The following is a 24,018-nucleotide window of genomic DNA, read 5'->3' on the forward strand; positions in this document are numbered from 1 at the left end:
ATATTATTATATCTATCACAACATGTGTCACTAGTGTATTCCTCATGACCTCTCTTCTATGTCTCCTCTTCCTCAGTGTTGGTCTCTGTGTGTATATTTTGTATATACACTGTGTGAGGTCATCTGTGTGTATGGTAATAATGTGGCTCCTGGACTCTGTTGTAATTGCAGGATATATAAGAGCGGTACGCTCTCCCCTCTGTTGCTGATTATATAACATTGGTGTGTTGTTACTTCAATGTAAATAACAGTCTAGCGGGAACTTTGTCCCGTTCCTGGCTGTACATTGAGGATTTCTATTTATTGTACAGTACAGGCTGTGTACATTTCTTTTTTTTTTTAAATTCATTTTGTACACAATTCCCCTCTACTGTGTCGCGTGAACTCAAGGCGAATTATAAAAAAGCAGATTAGTTTGGAATATGGAGCTTCTGAAATCACTGTGAGGGGAATTTATCAAAATCTGGAGCAGACAAATTCTGTAGCAGCTGTGCATGGCAACCAATCTGCATCCACCTTTCATTTTCAAACCTTAACTGAACACACTGAAGAGAGAAGCTGATTGGTTGCCATAGGCAACTGCTCCAGTTTTGATGAATTCCCCCCTATGTGAATATGAGAGATGTTCTTACACAGAGGGGTAGCAGATACAGTAAACTCTGTTATTGGTATTCAACTAACCAGAACTCTCATCTAACCAGGAAAAACTGAACTGCAGCATGTACTATCCTGGAACTGGTTGTATCTATTTGTCTTATTTGCTTTTTATTCCTGCATTTCAATATGAATATGAAGTCAATACAGAGTTTATGTTATGGTATGATATAGTATGGGGTATGGCATTAGTTAGACCTATGCTTAATAGTACCTCTCAAGCAACCAGAAACTACATTTATCCGGAATCTACCAATCCTCGTGGATGCTGGATAATGGGGAGTTTTCTGTGCAAACAATGTACCCATCTCCCCTATTAAATGTGTCCCCATCATAATGACTGACAACACTCATGTAGTAGCATCAAACGCTGATGTGGTTTTTGTCTTGTTCAGAAGTTGAAGTGTCAGGAGAAGGGAACATTTCTCTGTATCTGTTTGACATTTTTGGGAATCTTCTTTGAGATTTGTTTTCTTCTTTTCTTCTTGCTTATCCATGTTATTTCTTTCACACTATTCTGTAATGTGCGTTATTTGAATTTTGGTGCGAATGACGTCATTATGATGTAATGGGATGTCATTTCATGCACCCGGCCTGATGTGCATATATACTTGTGTGTTCACAGATGTATTTTGTCACTGGGATCTTTGATATTGGATCTTTTTGTGTGTGCCGGTGAATCCCTGTGATTACGTCTTGTGCGTGCCGGTGAATCCCTGTGATTACGTCTTGTGCGTGCCGGTGAATCCCTGTCATTGCGTGTTGAATCCCTGTGATTGCGTCTTGTGCGTGCCGGTTGAATCCCTGTGATTACGTCTTGTGCGCGCCGGTGAATCCCTTTGAATCCCTGTGATTACGTCTTGTGCGTGCCGGTGAATCCCTGTGATGACGTCTTGTGCGTGCCGGTGAATCCCTTTGAATCCTTGTGATTACGTCTTGTGTGTGCCGGTGAATCCCTGTGATTGCGTCTTGTGCGTGCCGGTGAATCCCTGTGATTGCGTCTTGTGCGTGCCGGTGAATCCCTGTGATTACGTCTTGTGCGTGCTGGTGAATCCCTGTGATTACGTCTTGTGCGTAATCACGTAATCATTGCGTCTTGTGCGCGCCGGTTGAATCCCTGTGATTACGTCTTGTGCGTGCCGTTGAATCCCTGTGATTACGTCTTGTGCGTGCCGGTGAATCCCTGGGATTACTTCAAGTTTTTGCATGGCGCCATCCGTGCGATCACCTTGAGCACCACCGATACTTTTAAGTTGTAAGAGCGTATGTAGTGCAGGTGGCATTTGGAAACAAGTAGAAGGGAAGAGGTGTTCAGAGGTGTTCAGAGGTGTTCAGAGGTGTTCAGAGGTGTTCAGAGGTGTTCAGAGGTGTTCAGAGGTGTTCAGAGGTGTTCAGAGGTGTTCAGAGGTGTTCAGAGGGGTTCAGAGGTGTTCAGAGGTGTTCAGAGGTGTTCAGAGGTGGCCGGCAGTTATATAAGCAGATGAAGATTCCATTCGTCACTTTTTAAGTAACAAACATTCCCACAAACACGTTTGCACTTTCACACGGGTCCTTGCGGCGTCGTGGCTTGTTATAAAACTAATCATTTCCTTTCATCTGTGTTGCATAATGCACATTACAGCATATTTGTTGCTGCCGTGACTATAATGACATGTAAAATATGTTGTTCCCATCACTAGAATCTTCTCGAAGTCCTAACATGTTAATGTTCTTTTTGTCCTGTTCAGTGCTAGTGTGAACAGTAGTAGCATGGCAGTAGAAAGGAGCAAACATTTCAAAGTGTTCATGTGTACCCGGCAGTTATAAAAGGCGCCAAAGTTTTCATTGATGGTGTCATAAAGTTGATCCTGCCATGAGGGTTCTTGTTCAGCACTAGTTGTGCTCCTGCGTTGTCACCCTGTCTCATGGCCATTTAAACACGCATTACCTGGGCACGGTTCAGTGGTTGTTATAAGTCGTGAAACCCACCCTGAGAAATGCCATACAACCAGCGATGGAGTGCATGTGGACAGGAAGTGGCTGCAGGAGATTAGAATTGATGAAACTAAGCCCCTTTCGGACGGATGGTGTGATCAGGTCTGCCTTTCAGTTTTTTGGCTGGATCTGATCGGAAGCCCAATGTTAGTCTATGGGCAGTAGGATCTAAATGGATGTGCACCCATTTTGCATCTGATTGCCCCCGACTCAGTCTACGTTCGGAAAACGATACAGATACAGAGTTCAGTTTTGGCAGACCTCATCGTGGCCAATCGGGGGTAATCTGATGTAAACAGACCCATGTCCACTTACACCCGACTCCACATAGACCGCCATGGGGTCCGGTTAGTTTCAGTTTTTTACATGTCCTTTAGGTGGACTGACCCTTTAAGGACTGAGTGACGTGTGTGCAGTAGGGGCCCTTTGTATTGGGGATATCTATCCGGGAGAGTGATGGGCACCCAGGTCAGAGTCCTTTAGGTGGACTGACCCTTTAAGGACTGAGTGACGTGTGTGCAGTAGGGGCCCTTTGTATTGGGGATATCTATCCGGGAGAGTGATGGGCACCCAGGTCAGAGTCCTTTAGGTGGACTGAGTGACGTGTTTGCAGTAGGGGCCCTTTGTATTGGGGATATCTATCTGGGAGAGTGATGGGCACCCAGGTCAGAGTATGTTTTGGAATTGGGTAATTGTCCTCACATGTCCCTCGACGACACGTTGTATCCACTACTGGAAATGTTGCCGGCATTTCATGTTGTCAGGTTGGGGCATCGGATTCCCCGCCCTTCACTTATTGAATTTTTACTGCTCCATTCACAGACACAGGCGCGCTTTGTGAGGCTCAATGAGAGGCATTTTGTAGCCGGTCACAAGCTCAGTCATGTGCCTCTGCACCATGAGTCTTGTGAAGAGTGTATTTCTATCATTTCCTGTGACCTGCACGATGCTCTGCTTTTATGGGGGAACTCCGCTGGGGGAGAAATCTGTCACAGAGCAAAATACCCGTGAGAGAAGCTATAGATGGAAGCTGCTGTTCCTGAAGCCTAATTGGCCAAATGATATTTGAAAGGTATCTATGTATTACAGATATTTATATAGCTCATATTACTCATTCACATCAGTCCGTGCCCCCAAGAAGCTTACAATATAAAGTCCCAATCTGGCATACGTACACACAGGGCCAATTTACAGGAGCATGAACCTACCCGCATGTCTTTGGTGTGTGGGAGGAAACCCACACATGCAGAGACTGACCTGGCAGGGATTTGAACTGAGGACCCACCGGTGCTGCAAGGCAGGAGTGTTAGCCGCTGAGCCACTAAGCAAAGCTAAATATGTAAGCCCCACAGCAGGATTAGGCAACATTGGCACTCCAGCTGTTGTGGAACTACAAGTCCCATGACGCATTGCAAGACTTTTACAGGGATGGCTCCCAGAGGCGAAGGCATGATGGGATTTGTAGTTTCCTCACAGCTGGTTTGCTGAGGTAGCCCACCCCTGCTCTACAGCCTTGCAAGTAGCACAGCACCTCCGTGTCAGAAAAGGGCAGCTTCTGGCAGAGCTTTCTCACGCAGGTACTTTCTGATTCTCTTTAGGCAATGTTGCAGTTTTTTTATTTCTCACTCTGTGTCTGTGATGTTTATATTGTCTTTTAGTCTATTATCATGCCAACGTATATATAAATAGTCGCTGCACAGCATGCATCAAAATGACATATATGAGAAATTGAACTTTCTAGGTCTGTGTTTTCCACCCAGAGCCGGCCGGGGTCCCCGTCTGTGTTCTCAGTTCCCTGCCGTCAGCGCCGCCGTGCTCGTTTTTCACATGATGCCAAAAGGAGACGCGTTGTTATTGTTTCCATTAAAATAACCAACCACGTTTTACGAAGGCTCCATTCACATATAGCTTTTGCGCTGCCTGCGCGGTTTTCTGTGCGGAAGACCGCACAGGACGCAAGCGCTATATGGGATACAACTGCGTGGATTCCACCCGCTTGTGGCCATTATATAGCTGCGAACGTGCGGGATTCGCCAGATTATCACAAGTACCCCTTACTCATTCACAAGGGGGGGCTGCATCTGGGTGCCCCTTTATTAAAGGCGTACCCTGATGTGAATAAGCCCCCTGCCCGCACCCCCACAACCAACACCCCAGGGCTTGTGGGGAAGAGGCCCTTGTCCCCATCGGCACGGGGCCAAGGTGCTTTTCCAGGGGCGAATCCACCAAATTATCGCTGCCACACGTGCCCTCCTCGGGACCTCTCTGCCACACACACGTGCCCTCCTCGGGACCTCTCTGCCACACACACGTGCCCTCCTCGGGACGCCTCTGCATAGGAAGTACAACATGGTGCAGCAGAGTGCACAGGAAGTACATGATGCAGCAGAGACACCATGTTGTCACCTCACTACAGGAAGTTGAAAGTTCACTTGAGTTCTGGCAGCATCAACCAAACTTTTTCTGAAACCACACCAGGGAAATGTGCATGCCTGCCAAAAGACTTTTGATACTGTTCAGCCAGTCTTGTTATTAAGAATAAGAAATAGATAATCCGCGCTTCTGGAAAGGAGACTAAAGTGGAAATGTATAATAAATTAAGACCTAAAGCCGCTCTAGAAAGAGGATAGAGGAATCCTATCAACAATCGAGAAAATATATATCAAAGCGCTAAAGGTGTAACTAATAAAAGACTTAATGTAACCAAGTGATAAAGTGAAATTTTAGGTATATTAAGAATGCATAGCCAGTGAGGGTGACACCACTGTTCAGAGCTTTGCTGCTTCCTGTGTCAACTTTGCCTGCTGACTGGACTGTGGTAGAGCACTGTCTGGTTGGATGGCTCTGTGGTGCTGCAGTGACCTTGGTTTGGAGAGTGGGAATAGACTAGGCCTACTGTGTCTGAAATGGACATCTCAGTCGCTGTGTCGCACTCGCACTGCATGTTTGTAGTTGCAGAACAGGAAAAGCAATTTTTTTTTGTTCTGCTGGTGTCAGCAGTCAAAGTGTTGAGCTTCTTCGTGGTATTTTGTTTCGATTTCAGCAAATGATCTTTGTTCTGGGGTGATAAGTGCAAAGAGGGATTGGTGAGTCTGTAACCCATTCGCTGTCATTCTGGTTACAACGGCACAATCTGCAATCTAGAGCATAGCAGTGGCTACAAAATTCTTATTGTTTTTACAAAAGTTCCGGTTTTCGGGATAAGTATCGGAGCATTTGGGCGAGTATGAGTACTGATACTAGTATTGGTATCGGTGCATCCCTAGTTTTTATGATACAGCATGCAAAATATGCCCATTTGTAAAAACGTAGCAATGGAAATGGCGATTCAGATGGCCTTTAATATCAGCCCCCCACCCCCTTTTCCCCCACCCCCTTTTCCAAAACTAGAGAATACACACTAAATAAGTTCTTATCTTGGTTCACATAAACACGTATGTCATTTGTAGGGATAGACTGAAACCGAAATCTACAAATTTGTCAAACGAAAATGACTAACTTCAGGGGAAATATTAGGCTCTAAACAGACCCCTGACATTTCCCTTAGAAAAAGAGATTGAGGACACCGAGTCCTAAATCTTTTTCTGCAGCTCCAGCACTCCATGAACAGGAAGCTCTCAGTACAGAGGCTTCCTGTTTATTTACAATCTGGAGATAGTAAATATTTACTATGAACCCAATCGTGAATGGAGAGGGGGCCTCTGTACTGAGCTGCTTCCTGTTCATTCAGTAAATATTTACTATGTCCCCAATCATAAATAAACAGGAAGTGATGTATAAGCCTCCTGACAGCTTCTCTCCTCCTCGCTGGGCGCCGGCAGCTGAATCTGCTCTGTCGCCTCTGATCCCCGCTGCCTCTGACACAGGTGGGGGAGAGCAGTGGGGATCGGAGGGGACACAGACAAAAGCTTGCAGCCGGCACCCAGCAGGGAGGAGACAAGCTGGGGATGTATTGCCTTGTATGACTTGCCACTCCTACTAAGCTCTCATGAGCTGGGCCCTCCTAACAATATTGTACCAAAATTGTATTGGTACTCTCAGCCCCATTTTGTAAAGGGCTGTGCACTGTTGGCGCTATATAAATCCTGTATTATAATAATGATTATTATTATATTCAGTCGTTTTGTACTTTTGACATTTTGCCCAAAGTACCATTTTCAGCTGAAATGATTTAGCGGCTGAAGTTTTGGTGCATCCCTAGTAATTTGGGTCTGGCAGTGTTCATTAATTTCCCATTGCCGGGTCTGTTTTGAAAGGTTTAAAGTGCTGACTATCTCTGTTCTGCACCTTCCTTGTGTCACTTTTTAGCTTTTTGAGAAGTTTGGGCTTCCTGTTAAGTTTTGTGGTTTGAGTAGAAATTCCAAACTGACACAGCAACCCAATAATGTTCATTGACAGCATTCAACCATATTCAAATGGTGATCTTTATATTGTGCTGTGTGTATGTGCGGTTAATGGGTCTACTTAGAAAATGCTGCACGCTCTTTAATAATGTGAAACACCCACAATGCTCTTGGTGGGCCGTGACTGTCACTGGTGGTCACAATGTGTGTATGTATACATTTATATTTGCTAACTTCAACACCTTCCCAGGTCCCTAAACACTCCATCTGCAGAGTGACTGGTCTTGTCTCCGCCTCCTTTTGTAGTTTTCGGCAGGTGGCCTGTAGTGGGTGGAGCTTGCTGGGTCCCTCCCACATCTCTGCTCTCTATATAGCAGGGGTGGGCAACTCTAGCCCTCCAGGTGTTGTGGAACTACAAGTCCCATAAGGAATCGCAAGACTGACACAGTTAATGGCATGATTCCCAGAGACAGAGGCACATTGGGATTTGTAGTTAAAGCACAGCTTGAGGACCGGAGTTGCCCCACCTTGCTGTATGTGCAGCACAGTGATGGTGTCACTGCTACTTTTACAAGTAAATATCTGGGCTGGCCAAGGCATTTGGTGCACACAAAGTGGGTTTATATCCTTTGTGGCTATTGAGCAATATAAATGAAAGTTTTCTCGCCTGGAGTTCAGTTTTGAGCTGATCACATTTCTTCCTGCATGCAGTTCATTGTGCTTTTCTCATGTTTTTTGTAGGGCTGTTGGAGGTCTCGATGGGAAGATTTACAGAAGTGCAACTGAATCGCTCTACTCCCACCGAATTCCTCCTTCAGAACATTCCGGCAAACGTCTCCTTTATCATCTTCCAAGTGCACAGTCAGTATGTGAACGTGACGCTCTCCTCCGACAAGGTATGGATGTGGCTGTGATCCAGTTTTTTGTAGAATCTCACCAATTTAATGAGCAATCCTCCACTTGGTCTAATCTGTCTATAATTCTTGTCATCAGATCCCAAATAGAAATGACTCTGAGATCAGCAGCGATGCCGGACTTCTGAACATTCTCCGCCTGCAGCAGACTGTATGTACGTGGTATGTGGAGACGGCGTACCCCAATCCTGTGCTGGTTTCAGCTCTCACCATCCCGTACACTGAGAGGGGTGAGTGTTCTACCATGGGTGGAAATAACTACTGCACTGTACCTCTCCCTGACACATGGTAACCAATGCCTAGCACACACTCTCCAGTATTCCCAAGGCATGCTGCAACAGACAGGCAATGTAGATTTAGTGAGAGTCAGTCTGATGGGATCTTAGCCGTAGGGCAACAGTCATTGCGTCAGGAACTTGGTGCAAAAAGCTGTCCGTGCAGAACTGGCACAGAAAGCTCTAGCTGGATGTGGTAAGTCTGTTTTGCTTAAATACTGATAAGCTGAGTTGAGTCACATGCCTGCTCATGATCTCTCCTTGGTATCAAATGATTAAAGCCGATCTCTGGGTAAACCACAAAATTCCCCTTTTAGTGGGGCTGCCCCCACACTGCAAGGGTTAAATGCTCCTTTAGGCCTAGGGTACCTGGGTAAAGCAGGTTTACTCACCTGATTGCCCCTATGCTCAGGCCTGTGGACTGTCCCATGACTTACTCAAATGTAATACAGGGCTATGGGTCCTGCCTTGTGCTTGATGACGTACGCAGATCTCTGACCACCAGAGTGTACGGGGTGAGAAGAGCCTGCGAATTGGGGGGGGACCCATAGGAGATAAGATCAGGTGAGTAAAAATCCTTTTTCCAGGTACCCTAGACCTAAACGAGCATATAAGCCATGCAGTGTGGGGAAGCCCTGGGGACTGGATTGCCATGCTGTATGTGTGTTTTATGGCAACACAATGCTTGGTAGCACACACAAAGGTGCCCCCATACGATCCTTCAAGGGAAAGTAGCCACTGTAAAACATGATACCAGGGCTCAGGGGACCAGCTGATTCTGCAGGAAACTAACTTTTAAATATCAAGAAGCTGCATCCATCATGAGTGATTTCATCAGCATTTGAAATAGCTTAAACCTTTTTGACTTGAATATCACTTTAAGCATCTCCTCCAGAACTTTTAGTAACTTGGTATAGGGTGATGCAATCATTTGGCCTTGTCATTGCTGCGGCAGTACTGGGAGATAAACAACGAGAGAATCCATCCATGAGAGAGTCACCCTTTCCGTGCAGCCTTGTGGGACATGTAGAGACACAAACTATTGCAGGGAGATCTCACTAATAAAGTTTATAGGAGCTGGAAGACTCTGTCACGTGATCTGTCCCATCCAGATCTTAGAACCAGACTCCATCTTGGGAGTTCTGCCATTGTATTAAACACATTTTTGGGTTGAGTCTTCCTTATCAGTGTAATCATTTACTGTTTTCCAGATCCGATTCCTGGAGCGTGTAACCTGGAGTTTGACTTGGACATCGATCCGAACATCTATCTGCAGTACAACTTGTATGAAACTACAATAGAATTCGCCCCGGCCAATCTGGGCCATGCAAGGTAGGAATGATTTTACTGGAGTTTACTGGATTTATTTTGTCCAGCCAAATGGAATGCATTTCCCACTTATATCACGTCTGGGTTCCCTGACAGGCATTGCTGTCTTCCACAAGCAATCCCATTCTCTGTGGGGAGCATTCAGTTGACCCTGGAACATATTGGAGGCGTTTTGCTGCTTCTCATGATGATGTAAAAGATACAAACCAAACAAATACTAGAGTAAAGGGGTTTCTCCTGGCCACCAATCATAATGAAATGTGAAGTTTGAATGTGATTGGTGATGCAGGAAGCAGAGATAAAGTAAGTTTGCACAGCACAAGCTTCAGAAAGCACATTCCTACTAAACCTTTGTGGAGCTGTGTGTGCTTGTGGATGCAGCGAGTTACAAAGAACCTGGATTATATCTGCATCTAAACCCAAGAGCAAAAACAGTCATATACAGTAGGTCATGTATTGCAGCTTACCAGTCCTTAGATGTGGTGCTTGTTATCTATCTTTCAGGGTTTTTTTTTTTTTCTTTTTCACCTGGTGATTCTACCAGTAACACACTTCCTGTCCAAGGTGACAACTCAGTATTGACAACTGCAGTATTTGATAGATAACATGAGAAGCTTAGGACTATCGCCTAGCAACCACGGAAAATGTAGATTTGGATGGAACTAGCTGTATGTTTTGTTGATGTGCGGACATGTAAGTCTTCCCTTTTCTTTAGGGATGCCACGGCTGGGGATTGTGACACTCAAATGGGTCAGAACACCAGATGGCGCCTGCAGTATGATGTCTACCAATACTTCCTACCCGAGAACAACCTCAATGAGTCCACCTTAATAGCCCATCTGCAGAGAATGTCCACCATATCCCAGGTTTCCGCTAATGGCAAGAAGGTAACTGCTGGTTAAGCACTGTAGCTATTGTGTTGCTGAGGTCCTGTGCCTAGGTGTATCAAAACTTAAGAAAAAACAAATGTAATATATTTCAGCTTGCAGTCCTTGTGGTGGCTGCTTTTAGTTTTCTGTTTGTTCTTTTTTTTTTTGTTATCCTGCTAGTAGCACACTTCCTCCCCAATGGTGACACACTCACTCGTCACACTGAATCTATGGAGTAGTAGTGTTGTCACCGCAGCCTACGCTCTTAATTTACAGTAAAAGCACCTACCCCTCTCTTTATTGCTGCAACATGGAAGTAATTGGTTCTGTAGTCGACAGAGATAGCTGGGACAATCTGACTAATAGGAATGCAGCACAGGCAGAGAGCACAGGATGCTGGCAAGATTTCTGGAAGGAGCATCAGGAATTTTTTATTTATTTTTTGCACTTACTGAACAGATAAAACAAAACACATTTAACTGTATATATAACAGACCCAAGAGTGCAGATAAGAGATGTTCATTGTTGGGGTTCACATACTCTTTAAAGAGGAACTTTACCCATATCTTTGAAATTACAACAAAGACACCTTTAGAAATGTTTAGTTATGACAATCTACAAAAACATATAATTCTAGATAATTGCCGTGTTTTTTTTTGCATACCTTATTTTTCTTTTACTCCCCATTTTTCTCCCAGTGACCATTTTTACTGAGGGCAGATTAATATATCTCCCTTTACTTCCTGGAACTCTGGCACATGTGACTAGGACATGTGACCAGGCACATCATCTCAGGAGAGAAAAATGCCTTTCCCTGAGATCTCCTGAGATTTCCCAGCAATACCGATGTAACCTTCCCGGGAGGCAACACTTGGGTACATTACATCATGAATACCCAAGAGGACCAGGAAATGGAAAAACAATAATTGTAAATAAACTAAAAATTAACTAATGAGTGTAAGATGATTTCATATCAGCACGAAGAGCTGATTTCTGCCAGTCTTTCTGTTTTCTCTAGGAAAGTGCCTGGACTGACCCTTTTAAAATGACCATAAGTGCTGGATAGTAAGTAATGGTATTATCTAATAAAATCTTGTCATTTTGACAGCTGGCTACCCTAACATCCAATGACCGGACCACCATGTCCTTCTCATCTATTCCTGGTCAAGGAGTCGTATACAATGTGATTGTACGAGATCCTCTCCTGTACACGTCTGCAGCCTATGTGCCCGTTCACACGTATGCCTGTAACTTCACAGCAACTATGGACAACTGCCACACACTGGGTGGGTATGGACATTTTATTGCTCAGCTGGTATATGTACACCAGGGACTGCTTGTCAGTGCTCAAGGGGTTCCATCACATGTCCGTATGATCAGCTGTTTAAAAAAAAAAATAAGATTTAGGACCCATTCACACTAGAGCATACTCTTTATGGTTCTTAAAATGTACGTGCATTGTGTGCGTTGTGTAGGGATGGTGCAATGCATTATTACAACGCTTCGTACAGTTTACATTTTCCCCTTTTTTTAGATCTTGAAATGTCACAAAATGACACTTCAGCTCTATGTACAAAGCGTGTGACAGCTTGCAGAGTTGTGTTAACACACATTTGTGTGTGCTGTGCCCCGTCAAAACGCAGATGTTTTCAACACGCACCACCTACACGTGTGTTGCAAAAAGGGCACATGGACAACAATTGTTTTCTATGTGTTCTTGCATTGAGCCTACATTCATCAATGAAGCTCAATGCACCTGGTGTACATGAGCCCTTTTTCCAGCGAAAGGCGTTTTTCTGCTCGCAACAAAACACTCAGGTGTGAACTGGGCCATAGAAAGGAATGGGGTTCCTTGTCTTGAGCATTTTCTTGCACTTTGCTTTGAGCGACAAAACGCCTGGGTGTGAATGGAGACTTAATGTGTACTAGGGATGTACCGATACTAGTATCGATGCCGAGTATTTGGGCGAGTACTCGTACTCGCCCAAATGCTCCGATGCCTAGCCCGATACTTCCATTATCAGGAAGCTGGGCAGCGCGTCATTACACAGCGCCTGACTTCCTGATTGGCCAGAAAGCTGGCTCCATGCTTTCTCGTCACCTAGTGACGAGAAGCATGGGGACGGCTTCCCTGCTAATCAGGAAGCCGGGTGGCGAGTCTTTATAGGCTGCCTGGCTTCCTGAATGGGACTTCCTGTACTTGGTATTCGGTATCGGCGAGTTCCCGGAAAAAAAAATACCGGTACTCGATACCGGTATCGGTGCATCCCTACTGTTTACCAAAACCGCAAACTGGATTTGTTATTTAAAAGTGAAAGTCTTGGTAATCATGGATGTTCACATTGGGTGTTTAAAGCTGCCCAATAGCCCATCGAACATGAAGACATATCGTTCACTCTGTCATGAATGGCAAAATACTAGCAATCATTTACTAGACAAAACCCTTTGACTAAAAATGGAACCTGGGACTATTGAAGGGAGACCCCATATCGAGGAAGCCAGTGGGAAAATGAGCCTCCCACCACAATACCTTGATTAATGATTATTAATGTATTCATACTGGTGTACATAGCCACTGGCTTTGTAATCTGTAAGTTCAGTAGTGTCAGCATTTGATCTGCCAGACACATTTGGCGCCCTTTTTGTGGTTTTACTGTTAACTAGTTTTTCAACTTTGTATCTTATTTTTAATTTTTTCAGGGAGCGTTTTAACAAAAATTTTCTTCACCATCTTTGCCTTCCTGGGCCTCTTCGTCTGTTTTGTCGGGCACCGTTTTCTCAAGACAGGTGAGTGCCCAGGGCCTGAGTGTCAAGTTAGCTAATGGGCTGAATGACAACTTAATAGCGACACACTGATTTGTTTTTGTTTTCCTAGGTTTTTTCTTTATTGGTTTTATCATCTTTGGGTTCCTCATGTTTGTTCTGCTCACCAGAGTCACACCCCTTAATTACAGTGGTAAGTTTTTTGTTCCCAGAAGCATACTCTCCGTTTTCATTTGTACTTCTTTGCGGACATTGTCAGTTGCAGCAGTTGAAAATATAGGCAACTCTGGGACTGGGTCATGTTATTTTACTTGCGAAAGTAACGTGGTGATGATTATTGTTTATGTATTTGGCAGATCGCCTGGCCTTGACGGCCTTCACTGGAGTTATTGGGGGTCTACTGCTGGTGGGGTATTGGTGGAGATTCGGTTTCGTCTACATCTGTATACTTCTGGTGGGGCTGGTTTTGGGATTTCTGGTTTCGTCAATTGTCTTCTTCACTCCTATAGGTACAGTATGGTATCACTGTGTAAAGTGACGTGGTGCATTGTAGGCTACTTCTGTTCCTGAGAAAGTCCTTGGGCTAGTATGAGAGGAGGTTTAAAAGTTTAGTTGTGGCTTTTTCAGTTCCCATTTTAATGCGTGCATATCCAGTGTGACCGTAAAGACAACCATCGTTTTCATGGTGAGCAGACTTAGAAGTAAGAGCTGTACATGTGGTCAGTTTAGAAAGTCGGAGAGAGATTTAGTATTCAGTTTCATGACCTTTCAGGATTTGAACTTTGCTTTTATAAACTGAGTCTGATTCCAAGCAGCAAAACATGCACCCAAATTAAAAAAAGGGGCACAAATGTTACATTTGGAGACACTGTCATCACAGCCACGTTTTTCAGCTGAATACTGCTACCAAGTTCGGTTACTCGCCCAAATACTGTTAATGGTATCGGTGAATCCCTAGTATTTGCAGATAGACAGGTGCACATTTGAAATCTGTAAACCATCTGCAGTGTACAGCCAGCATGTAAAATACCGCACATATGCAGGATCAGCAATGTGATTACTGTGGCTGCAGGGCACCACAGGTGTCCCAAACAAGATGGTGGCCCGCTGCAGAAATTTAAAAGCATGGTTGGGACCTTTCCAGTGGTATTGATAAAACCGATAACACAAGGGTTGAAAGAAAAAAAAGATAAAAACTTTTTTCCTTTTTTTTAAAAATGTTATTTACATAGTTAGTCAGGTTGAAAAAAGACAAGTCTTAGTTCAAAGAATTTTTATTGAGTTTTCAATAGTGAAACAATGAAACAGATAAAGTCAATGTATAAAACAGAGGTTGCATGCATGCCAAACTAACACAACCACAAAATATAATAATTACAGAACTGCCTGGAAACATCGAAAGAGGTCAGAATGGCCACTTAGTAAATGCATACAGCAATCCAATCAGCTTCAGCGGCCTCTAAGCAAAGAAGTGGTAGAGAGTAGGAGAAGAGGGGGATAAGACTGAGAGAGGGTCGATCTTTGGGTCACTGAGTCTGTCTGTTGGAACAGTTTAGGGTCAGGCTGAAGGTAAAGTGGAATTCAGAGGTCCAAAAGACATGTGAAAGGATGGTGGTTGGAAATAACGAACCCAATGATCCCAAACTTTACAAAATCTCACCATACTAGCAGTCAGACATGCTGTGAGTGTCCCATTAACAAATGCATGGTTCCATCTTGTCTTCACCTTGGCAAAAGAAAGTGAGTCAGTCAACTTTATTCATCTGCTATTGTTTGTTTGGCTGCTGTGAAAACATCCAATTAGAGTTTTTAGTCTTGCTTTTTGTGTAGCACTGTGGTCAGATAATTGACGAGTGCCTCCACATGGTTCAAAGGTACAGTAGATCCCAATAAAGTCAGACAGAAACTCTTCAAAAGATAACTTTTCCTTTTGTACCATTATCCTTTTAAATTTTAAACTGTTTATTCCTAAAACTGTATTGAGAACCCCGGGACACAACAAGAGGTTAGAATTCGTAGGGAGTATTTCGCTGTGAAAGTTTAGAATTCCCTCCCACAGGTGGTGATATCTGCTGATAACATTAATACATTCAAGAAACTTCTGGATGAGTTTCTTCTCCCACAGAATCTACAGGGCTATGGGAAGTGTCAGAGCCAGATAAACACACGCACACGCACGCACACTCGCATACATAGGTTGGACTGGATGGACCTTGGTCTTTATTCAATCTTACAAACTATGTAACTATGTATATGTAGAGAAGTCTGGAATAAACAAAAGTTGGCATTCATTCCAGACAACAAATCCAACAATTGGATCTTTTTGCAGTTCCGAGTCAACTTGAAAGCTGGATGCTTTCTCACAGTTCTTTTGACTTTTTTATTTCTTGTTTGTAGGAATGGAAAATGTAAATTCTACTTCTTCATATTCTGTATGTCCCCTCATCATCCTCATACAAAGATACCAGCAGAGAACATAACAATTCTGTCTAGCCCACACTATCAAATCTTATTATTGTGGAAAACATGGTGGTTTCCAGTGATTTTTCTTTTTCATTATTTATCTTAATACTTTGGTTAATTGTGTGTCATCTGAGCTCTTTGTTCTCTCTCACAGGGGATTTTACCACTTTCCGCAATGACACCGTGTTCTGGCTTACCTTCACTTGTATTGCACTGCTGGTGTCAATGGTTCTGCTTCCTTTCCCGCGAACCGTAAGTATTTGGCATCTTACTTAGGGATTTTTTAAAACTTTTTTTTTTAACTTCTTTTTTTTTGTTTGTTCCTAAAACACTTTTGGTATGCTTAGGACATTGTGTAAGGTACTAGCACCCAGCTTGTGGCATTTACTGTGTGGCCCCTAAAACAGTAGTCTGTGTTTTTCCTTTCCTAGATGCTTAATTTCTTGCTTTCTTTAAAATCTTTTTTTTTTTCTGTGCTGTCCATTCCTTATATCGTGTTTATGTTTTGTCTTCCCCACTGATCTTTTATGAAGGATCTTGTTGAGGAAAATATCATATGTGGCACAAGAAATGTATAAGTGGACTGGATTGGAGCACACATGTGGAAGCATGCCTTGAATATCCAGTGGCTTGGGCCACCTCTTGTAGCATGGCTGCGGCCTCAGTCCACCTCTTGTAGCATTACATTTACTGAATGTGATATTGCAGCTCTTTTGGTGTGTGTGTTTTACATACCGTTTCCCCAAAAATAAGACCTACCCCGAAAGTAAGACCTAGCACTATATTTCAAGATTCCTGTAATATAAGACCTACCCCGAAATAAGACCTAGTTTGGTGGTAGCATGTGAGGGGGAACTTGAAGAGCAGGAGAGATGGTATCAGCCTGCAGGGACAAACTGTATTAAGGGGATGACGGGGGACTCCCTCCGGCCAGCGCAGTGACAGGGAGCACTCCAGTACCATACTTCACCAACTGCTGTCCCCCTGAAGGCACTGCTTAATGTAATGGTACTGTACTGTATTGTGTACTAGTAAATGGTACCGTACTTTACCGCGCTGTCCACTGTCTGATGTCCCCTCTGCTGAACCGCTGGTACCACTGTCCCTGATGGCAAAGCATACCAGAGCTGTAGAAAGCAAGGCTGCGGCGGTGGAGGGAGCAGAGCCGCATTAGCAGATACTTAATCTATAGCGCCGGTTACTGTGACAGGTGGAGTGATTCCAGATAACTTTAGATTGTTGTACATTTTGTTGCACAGTAAAAAAAAAAAAAAAGACATCCCCTGAAAATAAGACCTAGCGTGTTTTTTTTGGACACCCCTCTGAGTGCTGCCCACCTAGGATAATGCTTACCTCTCCCTGAACTGGCAATCTTTATTCCAGGGTGGTTTCTCTTCAGACTGTTCCTGTATGCCGTGACCCCTTTTATTCCGTTGGACAGGTTGTACTCATGGCAGCCTCTAGTGGTCCTTTAGAGTACAGCACTAAGGACTGAATGGAGTTGTTGCGCATGCCCACTATGGAAAGGAGCTAGCTGGGACCATGTTGAAGGAAAGATTGCTGGATCGAGGAGAGGTAAGTATTGTCCAAAGTGAGCTGCACTCAGGAGGGAGAAGAGGCGATTTATTAAACAACAACTCTACTAAAGTGGAAGTTGTATTTTGAGTTTTGACTGCAGCAGAGAGAAATCCTTTCACTAGGCTGGAGTGCTAGGGCTGTATTTGCATGCATGATATAGATTGATTGGGGGATGGATAGAGGGATTGATTGCTGGAGAGATCGAGAAATTGCTTGATAGATATGCATAGAGGTACCAGCACATAATCACATGTAAATGCCTTGGTGGTCCACACAGTGAAAGTTAACAACAATAGGTACAGGATTTCCCATGGAGGATGATGAAGAAAAGATATTTGCTTTATTACACTGACGTTCTCGGCAAGTCGCGCTCCGAAACATTGTAATAAAGCAACTACCTTTCCGTCACCATTCTCCATTGAAAGTCCTTTTGAGTGCCTCTTGTACCTATATATGTGCTCTCTTTGCTGTTAATCGGCCAATGATTTTCCTAGAAATAACATGGTATAAACTGTGTGAACATCCTGTTTGCTGTGTGATTTCAGACTAACTGGCTTTACTTTCCCTTTCCCTTTAGCTGAATATTTTGTCCTGCAGCATTGTTGGCTCCTACGCAGTTGTGCTGGCTATAGACAGTTACCTGTACACAAGTCTCAGCTACATTACTTTAAACATCCTCAAGCGGGCGCTGAACAGTGAATTCAGTACAGTGTACACCAGCGTGCCTTTCCAGACTAATGGTAAGAGCGACAGGAACCTTCACATAATGGAATCTGTAGACAATGTAAAGTTTTAGTTTTACATCCATACTGTATATGATCAGCTTGAAGTGGAATTCCAGGCCAGTGGAAGTATTAAAGTCTCTGTCAGGTGTTGATTGCGGCCTGTGTTTCCACGGGAGATATTTCCATTTACATCCTGATCATACTGCAGCCTTCACTTCAGTCTTGTATAGTCTTAAAGGCTCCTCTCCTTGATTGAGGCTTACTCTGATTTCACTTCTCATAGTGTGCATTAAATGCCGCAGCAAGTCAGATGGAGCCCACCCTGCTAACCTCTTCCCACCGGCCATGATCTGCCTGCATCGGATAGAACAGCAGAGAGGCCCAGTGATGACATCATTGGGTCTAAAATAAATTATGTAATGAAAACAGAAAGGGAGGGAAAGGAAGAACCAGGCAAGGCCAAATGTAAGCAGATTAAACTTCAGCTTTAAAAGAACTATGGGGGTAAACTTTTTATCCCATAGTTCCCTTAAGGGTCACAGGAGAACATATTCTAACGTCCTCCCGTGACCCAAAGTATAAAGCGAGCTATTGCTCACTATATACCGAGATCGCCGCAGCCGAGACGGATCCCGACAATGCTGTTGAGATCCACCCAGCTGGCTGATTGACAGCTGGCTCTACCTATCTAGAGGCAGAGCCAGCTGTGCCCGCCCCCTCCCCGTCCGTTCGTCCAGTCAGAGGGGAGGGGGGAATCCCTGCTGGGAGCGGTGACAGACGTTCACGCCTCACTGCAGGGAGATGATCGGAAAGTGAATGAGCGACGGTATGCGATCGCTCACTTCCTAAACTATAGAGCCGACGTGTGACAGTCTCATTGTCACTGGTCGGCTCGAACTATGAGGTTGAGTGAAAATCACTCAGCTCATAGTTCTCCTTTAGTTATTAGGCCCATTGTTAGGTATGGGATTTGTGTAATGTGAATATTGATAATTATGAAGTTTCGGGTTGTGGTTCACAGACATAACATGCTGTTTCTTCCAACAGATTTCATCATTATCGCTTTGTGGGCAGTCCTTGCGCTTAGCGGAGCAGTGACCCAGTTTTACAGAGAGCGCGAACAGCCGCTTTTCCCGCCCACCCCGTATGTGATTTGGAAGAGGGACAGAGAGAGACGGATAACGAATATCCTGGATCCCATCTACCACACGCCACCACTGAAGGAACGCTTTCTGGCTAGCCTGGCTAGATTTAGGGATCTCTTCCGCAAGGAGCAGCCTCTGGGCGAGAGAACGCCGCTACTACTATAGCTAGTAGGAGGTGCCTAGCTGACCGCGAGAGACTTACAGGAAACATGTTCCTGGGTGGGGAACCATACCTATCTGGAGTTGAAGCTGGATAGGTGGAGTCCAGTACAGGAAACTGTCGCACAGCGCCATCTTCCGCCCACTTCCTGTCATGCATTTTGGACAAGACAATAAGGTTTACAGTATTGGGCCTGAACAGCAGAGGAAGACATGACCGGGTAGCTAGGCTGTGCCTTCTTTTCAGCAGCCTTTAATTACACGGCATCCAGAATCTCTCCGATTTTTCTTCGGCCCTAAAGGAAAGCTTTTTGTTGCCCCTTAGCGCTCAGATTCTCCTTTTCATTCTCCCATACTGCACTGGAAATATGAAAGGGAGAATCTGGTTTCCTTCCAGCGCTTTCACCTGAGACATCCCGAAAGTGAGGGGCTCACAGGGTCTTGTGATGCGAGGGTTTCCTTGTTAGGGACGCGGGTTCCAGAACACGGAGTGTGCTAAACCTTTATAAACGTTTCAGTGGAAGCAGCCATTTCTTAAATTACCGCCTAGTTCAAGGACAGTGAAGCGGAACCCGGAATGCAGGCTGAGTCTGAGAATTGCTGCTTCTCTTGGAGCCCTTGCACACAAGTGGTTTTATAGGGGACAGAGTCCCCCATAAAACCGGTGGCAATATAGGCCCAGGCGGCACCAGCAGTGAGCAGTACAGGTATTTTGACAAGAGTGTGGAATCTGAGGGCAAAGAAGGCGGCACATGCTCATTACAACAAGTGGGTTCATGTATCTGTGGCTAACGACGTGTCACAGTGGTTGACAAAACCTAAGTTTTGAGTGTTATTCTTACAGCATGCTGGGACTTGTAGTTCCCTAACTGTTAGAGATCCACGGTTTGCTGGCCTTCTTGCCATGGGCCCTTGAAGAGTGAATACAATGACCACCATTCATCATGTTGTTCCAAGGACTTCTGTTATGTGATGGCACTGTTTAGTACATGGCTACCTCTCTCCTCTGTCTGTATACCACTATAATGTCTCCGGAGAGACAAAATCTGAGAACACTGCCGCTGTGTCCACCATGCTGTCTTCTAATAACCACTCTCTCTTCTCTTTTTCATACACAGTATTCTTTTGTATAATACAGAGACATGCACTGGGAATTTATATACTTTCTGAACTACTTTTTTTTTCCCCCCCAAAATAAAATTATGTTTGCAGAAAAAGTGTGTTTTGTAGTCATCCCTTGTAGTGTTATCCCTCAGCCAGTCTTTGAATCTCCTCCATGTCCAGGCCTGTAAGGAACTACTGAGCTCAGTGCTATTCGCTTCTGCTGTGTTTGGCTCTGCACTGTGACAGCCTGCAGAGTTTGCTGGAAGAGGACAAGCTTTTCTTCTCAGTCTGTGGCTGCTTGCTAAAGAAATAAGAGAAAATTGCAAGACTTTGAACATAATCGGGTTTAAAAGTTCCCTTTTTAATAGCAAGCCCTTTGCTCTAGACCAGGGGTAGGCAAACGCCAGCCCTCCAGCTATGGTGCAACTACAAGCCCATGAAGTATTGCAAGACTTTGACAGCCACAGGCATGACTCCCAGGGGCTGATGCTTTTATGGGATTTGTAGTTTTACCACAGCTGGGGAGAGAGGCTGGAAGGACCGATCTAAGAACAAGCCGACTCTGCAGTTCGGGTGAGTAGTTTTTTTTTATTAGCACCTAGACAACAATGAGCCCCACTGCAAGGGTTAATAAGTTTTGCCAGGAGTTCTTTAAAATCTGCAGCCTAATAATAATACCTGGTGATTCTGTCATGACGATCCTTGTTCAGATTCTTTTATAAGGCGACAACTCTTCCTTCCTGTTTTCCAATTAAAAGAACTATGGGGTTCAGGCTTTTCCCCATAGTTCTCCTTGGGGTAACGGGAGGACACAAACTAGCGTCCTCCCGTCACCCTAGGCTCCGTATACCGCGAGCTGTAGCTTGCGGTATACTGAGACGCCGCAGTATACCGCGAGCTGCTGCTCACGGTATACTGATACGCTGAAGCGGATCCCGACAATTGTGCCTGGATCCGCCCAGCTGCGTGACTGACAGCTGGCTCTGCCTATCTAGAGGCAGAGCCAGCTGTACCCACCCCCCTCCCCCACCCGTCCCGCCAGTCAGCGCTGGCGGGGAGGGGGGAATCCAGCCCCTCCCCTGTCATGACAGGATTGAGAGGTGAGCGAGCGACGGTATGTGTTCGCTCACCTCCCGATCTACTGAGCCGATCTGTGACAGTCTCATTGTCACAGGTCGGCTAGAACTATGAGGCGAGTGAAAATCACTCACCTCATAGTTCTCCTTTAAGCTCATGCTTTGTCACTCTGGCTACAAGTAGCAGTTTCAACACACATGACACCGGCATAATGCACTGTTGTCACCATCAGGAAACCCACCCACAGAAATGTCATTCAGCCATCGCTAGAGCGCATGGAGATAGGAAGTGGCTGCACAAGATGCAACCAAGGATGGATGTTTAACAAAGAATAAATGTTTATTGAAAAAGAAATGACAAATCTTTATCATACGCGGCACACAGAGCAAATGACATGCGTTTGATTTTAGGGTTTGCATCTACTTTATTTTGATTTTAGGGTTTGCATCTGGGCACCTCCTTTGCACGCTCTCCATATATGACATAATAATTGTATAATCATTGCTTTGAAAGTCTTTATGAAACTTTTGTATGAACAGGAACTGTTTGTGGTCTGTTGGTTTTCCATTCTGTAAAGTGTCACATCTACTGCTGATCACACCCACTCAGGTGCTAACCCGCTCCTCCGTCTGTTTCCTCCCTGATAACGGTTTGTGTGACACTTGTTGGCGGTGGCGAGGAAGTTGGTTCTCCACCAGACAGTCCTCTGTTACAGCAATTGCCCAATTCGTGACACGTCCGACTTCATTAGGCCGCTAAAGGGTTTTCTTGTTTTGTTTTTTTTCCAAAAAATATTCCACCCTCATACTTCAGTGAGGGAGATGAAAGCAGTTCATCATTAGCTCAGTTGGTGGAAAAAGTAAACGCAGTGTGGACTGACAGTGCTCATAAAGTAAACCTGCATGTCTAAATTCTAAATGTCATCTATGATTTAATGTATTAATGCCATTTCAAAAGTTATAACCGGTTTTACCCAGTGTGCCTGCAATCAGGCCCTTCCTGTTATGGGGTTACAACTGTCTCCCAATTGTGCTCCTGCGTTGTCACCCTGCCATACATGCTCCTGGTGGGGACTACCTGCGGCCATGCCATTACATATTGTGCAGGCACTGTGGTCAGGAATCCGGTCCTGAGAGATGAGCAGCCCACATTACAGTGAGTGCATGTAGATGAGAAAGAAACATAAGGAAATGGTAGCACTGAGATAGAAAAAGATAAAACCAGTATTCTAAAAGAAAACTACACAATTATTTGATGCATATAATGGGGTCACAAGGGGGGTGCGGCCCCCTTGTGACCCCATAGAAAACCAGCTGCACTCCTTACCGGAACATTGGAAGCCCTGCAACAGCAGGTGGGTGCTTGTAGCGACCACGGACTGCACCGCGTATAGTACAAGAGTGTAAAGTAAATGTCACCAGCACACCAAAAGTATTTCAGCAAAAGTCAGTTTATTGACACATTGCCATTCAGTACAAGCGCTTTCGGGGCCTCAAGGGTACCCCTTCATGTGTCATTCTGAGCCTGATCAAGGGGTACCCTTGAGGCCCCCAAAGTGCTTGTACTGAATGGCAATGTGTCAATAAACTGACTTTTGCTGAAATACTTTTGGTGTGCTGGTGACATTTACTTTACACCAATGGTGACACCACCTCTGAAAAGTCATGCACTCAGTCATGGACCGAGAGCCCAACAGTTTCGGGAGAGAGGAGGGGACACGGCGACAGGCCTCATCCTGCCAGTTGACTGTCCCCTCCTTTCTCTGCCCGTGTCCATCACCAAGATGGCTGCCGGCAGGAATCAAGATCGCCGCACATGCTCGATGACGTCACGGCAGGGTGTCACCCGGTAAGCACTCCCTGGGTTACACCCGGCCTTGGTACGCCCCTGGATACATAGTAGCAAATTATGTGTGATCACTTGAGCCCTGATTCACACCGAGGCGTCAGCGTTTTCGCACATAGAAATGCTTCAATGTGCGTACAGTAAGTCGCACATTTTTATGAGCAGATTGTGACAGAGATGTAAATGGGCAAATCACGCAAAACCATTTGCAACGTGCATTTCCTATTGACTCTATGGGGACAAAACGAGCTGTAATCTGCCGAAAAGAAGCTCGTGTACTTTTTCCATTGACAAGCGTTTTGCTTATTGTGACAAAACCCTCAGGTGTGAACCGGGGCCGAAGGAATGAATGGGATTTTTTTTTTGTGATGCATTTTGTCCCGCTTATTCAGCTGCGCCAATACACTCAGTGTGAACCACGCCTCAGGCTTTAGATCTACTTCAAAGTTGACCTATAGAATTAAAGTTGTACCATTTGCGTTGAGGTCTGCTGCTACACCCACTGCAATAGTATGGGCATGTGTAGGTCTGCCCCTTTGGACTCTCAGTTGACACTGCTTGTGATGGGTGCTCCAAATGGCCAATTGGGAGTAAACTGATACCTGACATTGGCCCACAGAGAAGTTTGATGCCCTGGAATATCCCACAGGATTGCTTTGAAATCAGGCAAATCAGCCAAACTTTCCTTTGTCTGCCTAAACATTCCAGGTGCCTAATGGAGGTGTCCAGTTCCAGCTCAGAGCTCAATGCAATGGGTGACCCTTGTTCTTAGCCATTTGGCACATTGCAAAAGGCACTCAG

The 24,018-nt window shown here is 44.8% G+C and overlaps 1 protein-coding gene across 1 annotated transcript in view; it reads left to right on the forward strand.

Moving 5' to 3' along the window:
- The window catches only part of TM7SF3 (transmembrane 7 superfamily member 3), a 20,658-nt gene extending 1,437 nt beyond the window's left edge, over positions 1-19,221 (forward strand). The window contains exons 2-12 of the mRNA XM_018556084.1: positions 7,713-7,867; positions 7,965-8,115; positions 9,372-9,492; positions 10,205-10,376; positions 11,467-11,644; positions 13,059-13,145; positions 13,234-13,314; positions 13,478-13,630; positions 15,739-15,836; positions 17,740-17,902; positions 18,935-19,221. Of these exons, the coding sequence (XP_018411586.1) occupies positions 7,713-7,867; positions 7,965-8,115; positions 9,372-9,492; positions 10,205-10,376; positions 11,467-11,644; positions 13,059-13,145; positions 13,234-13,314; positions 13,478-13,630; positions 15,739-15,836; positions 17,740-17,902; positions 18,935-19,197 (1,622 nt within the window). The 3' untranslated portion in view covers positions 19,198-19,221. The remainder of the gene's footprint in view (positions 1-7,712; positions 7,868-7,964; positions 8,116-9,371; positions 9,493-10,204; positions 10,377-11,466; positions 11,645-13,058; positions 13,146-13,233; positions 13,315-13,477; positions 13,631-15,738; positions 15,837-17,739; positions 17,903-18,934) is intronic.
- Positions 19,222-24,018: the final 4,797 nt, after the last annotated feature.

The sequence above is a fragment of the Nanorana parkeri genome, unplaced genomic scaffold (genome assembly GCF_000935625.1).
Source record: "Nanorana parkeri isolate BGI_ZX_2015 unplaced genomic scaffold, ASM93562v1 scaffold224, whole genome shotgun sequence".
Classification (NCBI taxonomy): domain Eukaryota; kingdom Metazoa; phylum Chordata; class Amphibia; order Anura; family Dicroglossidae; genus Nanorana; species Nanorana parkeri.